We start from the raw sequence: 6,619 nt of genomic DNA, 5'->3' as shown, positions 1-6,619 counted from the left end.
TTGCTTTAGGCCAGCAGGTGGAGGCTGGAGTGGCTGTGTGTCACTGCACTCCAGCCTAGGTGTCAGAATGAGGCTCTGACTCCAAAAAAAAAAATTTAGGCCAGGTTCGGTGGCTCAGCCTGTCATCCTAGCACTTTGGGAGGCTGAGGCGAGTGGACTGCCTGAGCCCATGGGTTCGAGACCAGCCCGGGCAACTTGGCGAGACCTCGTCTCTACAACAACAACAAAAAAAACATTAGCTGGGCGTGGTGGGGTGCACCTGTAGTTCCAGCTACTCGGAAGGCTGAGGCGGAAGGATCACCAGAGCCCAGCAGGTCGATACTGCAGTGGCCCTGAGCGTACCACTGCACTCCAGCCTGGGTGGCAGAGTGAGATCCCAACTCAAAAAATACAACATGCTGTATTCATGTCAACCAAAGAATAGAATTCTCCCTCCTAGCTTTAGGGTATCACTGTCAAATGAGAACGCAGATGCCCAGTGCACAACTTGTGTACACACACCACGAATGACTAAGTCCAGCTCATGAACAGAATGTTCCACGGGGGTCGCTGTGATGGCAAAGGGAGCGCTGACGTGGAACCTTCTTAACATTCTCCGGCAACACGGACTGCGGCCTGCAGCCCCCGACGTACCCATGATCCTGCGGATGGGGTCGTCGGGGCTGGCCACGGCGCGGATCTGGCCCTTGAGCGCTGCCTCCTTGTCGCTGGGGAGAGGGCATGCGCCGCTCAGCACCAGGCAGCTGCGCACCTCCAGACAGACCTTCTCCCCAACGGCAGCCAAGGCCTCCTCCAGGCGGAAGGAGCTGGAAGGAAGGGAAGGGGAAGACTGGAGGGACGTCCCGGCCCAGCCCCCACCCGCCAGCTGCCCCAGTGGCCTCGACTATACAGGCCTGGCCGGGAAGGACGCGCCTTCCCTCCCCTGAGGAGGGTTCAACTCCTGCCTGGTCCGTGGTACTTCCTGGCATCCTGTGGTGGCAGAAGCCTGGGACCCACCGAGACCATGCTGCCACCCTCGGAGGGACACAAGAAACCCGGCCCAGGTCCTGCCCCGAACGTGCAGCCCACGGCCTCCACCCCACCCATGCTGACCCCAGCCACCACCCAGACATGGCTGCCCCCGGCTCCCACCCCAGACATGGCTGACCCTGGCCCCCACCTTGTCCATGGCTGACTCCAACTCCCCACTCAAACCCCCACCCCATCCATGACTGACCCCGGCCCCCACCCTTCCACGGCTGACCCCGGCCCCCGCCATGGCTGATCCTGGCCGTAAGTCTCACCTCCACAATCTTTCTCCCATCTACCATGCCCCCCCAGCCAAACGCAAGCTGCAGAGCACGAGTCTAACTATGGTCCCTCTTGCTGGAGACCCTTCGACTCTCGCTGCCGCCCTGAAGACAACCACCTGACTCCTCAGCGTGCCTCTGGGGCTCTGTTGGCCAGGCACAAGCAGCCCAAGCCACATCCCAAGCTTGGCTAACCCTGCAGTGACGCTGACCCAGGCCCTGCGACCCTGCATCAACTCTGCCCGGCCTGCTGGGGGGCAAGGCAGGGAGCAAGGTTTCTCCCGGCCCCTCAGGAGTGGCCCAGATGGGACCTGGGGTGACTCGGGGCTGCCTCCCAGCCCCCGCCGTGCAAGGCCCGCCGGGGTGCCCAGCCACTCACGGCAGGTGCATGTCAGTGAGCAGAATCTTCACCGTCGCCTTGAGCTTCTCGGCAAGGTCGGCACGGCTGGACGCCCCCGGGACGGCGCCGAACGTGACCAGCAGCACACCCCCCAGCACGGCCAGCTGTCCCAGCTGCAGCTGCAGCTCCTGGAAGCGGGCCTGGTCCATCAGCACAGTCTGCAGACGAGAGGGTGGGCCGAGGTGTGGCTGGGTGGGCCAGCGGGCGCGGCCACAGACCCACGCAGGCCCTGCCGTCCCCCAGCCCCCTCGAGCATGCGGGGCTGTGAGGGAGTCGGGGGTGACCCTCCTTCCCCTCAGAGCCCCTTTTTCCCGAGGCGGCACCCAGCGACCGCTGAGGACACAGGCAGCCCGGTGTCCCGGGCCCCGCCCACCATGACCTCAGACAAGCGTCTCCAGCTTGCGGGGCCACGTGGCGTGGGGTCTCTATGTGCAGAGTGTCCTAAAGATGGAAACAGCAGGCCACAGAGGCGGCGGAGCCAGCATCGTCCCGGAGTGACCTCGCCAGACAGGAGGAGCCAGTGGACCCGCTCCCCCAGGTTTGCCCGGGACTGTCCTGGTTTTAAAACGGAAGTGCCCACGTCCTGGGAACTGCTCCCCCACCCCAGGCAGCCGAAGCCCCACACAGCCCGAGGGAGGCGAGTCCTGGGGAAGGGACCCCGCATTCCCCTCGGTCCCCTCAGCACCCGCAGCGAGGACACTCAGAGAGCTCGCAAGTGACCGAGAGAAACGGGATGCACAGAGAGGGCTGACCGTCACGCCCTGGCCGGAGCCGCCACCATTCAAGGCAGCCTGGGCCCCACCCTGCCAGAGCCCCTGGGGGTGAGGGAGGGGGGACCCAGCAGGCCCAGCCTCTGCAGGTCAAGAGGAGCTTGAGAGCCTGACCTGCCCTGCTGCGAGAAGCTGAGATGTGGCAAGTCAAGACAGGAGCCACCTGGGGTCGCAGCCCAGCATGCTTCTCGAGGAGAAACGACCTCTGAGTGCGAATCCTTTGCTGGCAAACCCCCACGCCCCAATGGGCTGTGCGGCGGCCTCTTCCCACCTCCCTGGACGGCCCCCAACAGCACACAGGGCTTGCGATGGGAGCAGAAAGTCTCTGTGGATCTTCCCAGAGCAGAGACCCGGCTCCAGGGAAAACCACCACCTTCCCGCAGCGAAGGCTTAGAGAACTTCCCTCTGGAGGGAACACGGCCCTCTTCAGAGAGCAACACTCCGCGCCCCGCCCACGCCCCGGAGACCCCTTCAGCACGAGGAGGTGGGGGGAGGGCCCTGCGGTCAGCAGAGGACAACCAGGGACACACAAGAGGGTGATGAGAAGCAGGGAGACCCGAGACTGGAGACGAGGGGCTCACGCGCCCTCCACCCAGGGGGCCCACACACCCACCGACTCTGCCCAGACTGCCTGGGGGCGCCGCTCTCGGCCAGCCCCTTGCAGAAGCATGGAGGCTAGAAGTCTGCGGGGGAAAACGGACAAAACTGGCGTCCGTCGACGAGGCGGGGACAGCAGCCACTGAGGCTTTGACACACGAGGACACGCAGGGCAGGGGCTCAGCCACGCACGCAGGGCCTCAGGCAGCCAGTGGGCCCCGACACACGCAGCCGCCCTCCGAGTGCTCGCCTGGGAGCCGCCCCGGGCCGGCAGCTCCGACCTCAGCAGGCACCCAGGTTGCGAACACAGGTCCCGCAGGACGTCGACGCCCCTGTCCACCGAAGCCCAGCTCACTCCAGCCGGAAGTGGACACAAGCCAGATGTTCGTCAATGACGAGCAAGAAAACAAACCGGCCTAGGCGTACAGCCTTGAAAAGGAAGGAAGTGCTGGCCCAGGCCACAGCGTAAGAGGCCAAGCCACACAGGCAGATGCAAGAGGACAAGTCCCGCACAGGCCCCGGACATGGCGTACTGGAGTCGCCAGCTCTGCAGGGACGCGAAGCAGAAGGGCGGCTGTCAGGGGCCGGGGGTCTGGCCCACGGGGAGTCGCTGCAGGTGGAGCGGTGGCGACGGCCACACAGTGTGGACGCACCGAATGCCAGCAACTTCTCCTCAGGAAAGGGTGAAGGGCGCATCTTATGTTGCGTACATTTTGTCACGATACAGAAAGGCTCCAAGTGCCAAAGAAGCCACAGCCTGGAAGAATATCACACTGGGGGAAAGAAGCCAGATGCCACCCGATTTCTCTCACGGAAGTGTCCAGGAACAGCCAGAAGCAGAAAGCAGGTGTGTGATTCTGGGGCTGGGGGAGGGGAAGGGCGGTGAAAGCCGCGGCACGGGGCTTCTGGGGGTGACTAGAACGTTCTAAGTTGAACAGCCACTGGGGCGTGCACTTTGAAGGGGGAATTCTGTCAGAACGATGCAACTCTGTCCTTTGGCGAGCTCCGTGGCACCGAAGCCTGAGCACACGGCCTACCTCGGGGAAGGGCCGCCGGCCATGGTCCCAGGCCAGGAGCTTCAGGTAGGCGCGGTTCTGCACGGCCACTGGGCTCGGCCGCCAGGTGTCCCCAGAGCCGGCGGCCCCCGCCCTGGCCGGCAGGGTGAGCTGGTACTGCTGACTCATGAGGTCATCGGCGGCCTCCTCCAGCCACTGGGTGACAAAGTCCAGGGAATCTACGGAAAGCAAAGCTGTGACGGTCACCGTGACGCAGGGAGGGTGTTTCCTGCAGTCTCGTTGGGGACGGCTGTCCCAGGGGTGTGGTGACATACAGAGCACGGAATCCAGTGATCCGATGGATGAGTCAGGCAAATCGTGGCCTGAATATCAGAGTCCCAGTGTAGACAGAGCACAGACCCCACCCAAGCTGCCAGGAAGACAGTGCAAGATGGTGAGGACATGGACCTGGTCTGGCCCCAACACGCAGGTGAGGACGTGGCCCCTGGCCCGGTCCTGGCGCCCAGGTAAGGACGTGGCCCTGGTCTGGCCCCAGGCCCCAGGGTGAGGAAGCAGCCCCTGGCCCGGCCCTGACACTCAGGGGAGAACATGCCACCTGGCCCGGTCCCAGCACACATCAGCTGCTAATGCAGAGACCAACAAAAGCACCCTAGAAGCGCAACCTGGTTTAGGATCCCAGCAGTCATCCGCTTTCCGGCAGGTGCATAAAAACGACTCTTCCTGATGTGAAAGCGCAGGCGTGTGCTGGAGGGAAGTGCAGTGAGCTCCCGCCAGGCCACAAGAGGCAGAGGGAGTCGACAGTCACTAGGGGCCTGCCATGTTTTAAAACAAAAAGCGGGCCAAACCATGACCCGCGCGTGGCCCCGGCAGCTAGTCACATGGCCCCACAAAGCCTTTTACCAACACGTGTCGTGTAGCATGTCTCTCCGCGACCCCACACGAGCTCCATTTTTGAAGTTCACAATCACGCCTCACGCATGACCTCACTTTTAGGCAACACTTACATGCGAGCAGCTGTTTTCGATCATAAAGCGCATGGAGAGCAAAATGCCAGCAAACGTTTCTGCCAAACACCCTGAGAACTCACTGAGAACTGTGACCGCTTCATCAAACCAGACGCCGATGGCTTCGTTTGACAAACACAAGGTCAAATTTCCCACTAGCTTCATATTGTTCTCATTGTTCTAAACTTTCTCTTTTCCTTTGGGTTGAATCAGAGTCTCACTCTGTCCCCCAGGCTGGAGTGCAGCGGCACGCTCATGGCCGCCACAGGCTTGCCCTGCTGAACTCAGGCGATCCTTCTGCCTCAGCCTTCCAAGCAGCTGGAACTACAAGTGTGCACCACCACACCCAGCTATTTTTTTGGTTTATTGCAGAGACGAGGTCTTGCCATGTTGCCCAAGCTGGTCTCGAACCTGTGGGCTCAGGCAATCTCGTCTCTGCCTCCCAAAGTGCTGGGATGACAGGTGTAAGCCACTGTGCCCGGTTTGTTTTTCTAAATTTTATAATTAAAAAAAATTTTAAGTAGACTTATTATGTACAGATACTAACTATGTAATTTATGTGCAGCCCAAGACAATTCCTCTTTACTCAACGAGGCCCAGGGAAGCCAAAAGGTTAGACACCCCTGCTTTAAGACATCAAACCCAAGAACATAATTTCCTTGAAACTGGAGTTTCCACGTTCCTCTTCATTTCTGCACTCCCATCTTGCTCACACATTGCTCACTCGCCGGCGGAGCTTTCTTCTCCATGCTCGGCAGCTGTAGGGGGTCCTGACATGCTGTGCGTTCTCGCACCAAATGTCAGTTTTGCCCTGCAAACAACATCATCATGCAACAAGCAACACACTGGGACGAGCCACGCCGACGGCAGCCAGGCACACAGACGTGACACCTACTCGGCTGGTGCACCAGAAGCTCCTGGAACTTCCTCCGCTCATACTCCACCGACTGCTGCATGAGGTGTGGCCGGATGCTGCTGACGGCGAAGTTCGCCATGTCCACCTTCATGAGGTCCAGCACGGAGAAGATGGCCCTGGGGGAGAGAGGCCAGGTCCAGAGCCATGCACGTGCAGCTACGCCATGCCCAAGGGGAGGCGGGTTTCTGGGTTTGGTTCTGATTGGGAGGACACCCATGTTCCCAAGAGGCATTTAAGGGTTGAACGTCATGTCTGCCACGAACTCTCAGATGGTTCGGAGGAAAACACACAGTCATACACACATTTATAAAAAAGGATAAAGCCGATGCACAAGACACTAAAAATGAGTGGGTCCACATGAAACACAGGAGTGTTGACTGCCCTGCTTTTGCAGCTTTTTTAGGTTTGGAATTTTCCAAAATGAAATGTCAAGGGAACTTGACAGATAAAAATATATATAAGCCGGGCTCGGGGGCTTAGCCTGTAATCCTGCGCTTTGGGAGGCTGAGGTGAGTGGATTGCCTGAGCCGGTGGGTTCGAGACCTGCCTGGGCAACTTGGCGAGACCTCATCTCTATAATAAATCAAAAAATCAGCTGGGCATGGTAGTGCGTGCCTGTAGTTCCAG

General features: G+C 60.4%; 1 protein-coding gene across 1 annotated transcript in view; it reads right to left on the bottom strand.

Moving 5' to 3' along the window:
• The window catches only part of TCP11L1 (t-complex 11 like 1), a 27,965-nt gene that overhangs the window by 3,611 nt on the left and 17,735 nt on the right, over positions 1-6,619 (bottom strand). The window contains exons 6-9 of the mRNA XM_008067160.2: positions 5,972-6,108; positions 4,094-4,290; positions 1,669-1,847; positions 634-806 (exon numbers count right to left, since the gene is read on the bottom strand). Coding sequence (XP_008065351.1) covers positions 634-806; positions 1,669-1,847; positions 4,094-4,290; positions 5,972-6,108 — 686 coding nt within the window. The remainder of the gene's footprint in view (positions 1-633; positions 807-1,668; positions 1,848-4,093; positions 4,291-5,971; positions 6,109-6,619) is intronic.

The sequence above is a fragment of the Carlito syrichta genome, unplaced genomic scaffold (assembly GCF_000164805.1).
Source record: "Carlito syrichta isolate Samal-C Ts95f unplaced genomic scaffold, Tarsius_syrichta-2.0.1 Scaffold106302, whole genome shotgun sequence".
NCBI lineage: Eukaryota > Metazoa > Chordata > Mammalia > Primates > Tarsiidae > Carlito > Carlito syrichta.
This window is presented reverse-complemented; position numbering and strand designations above follow the sequence as displayed.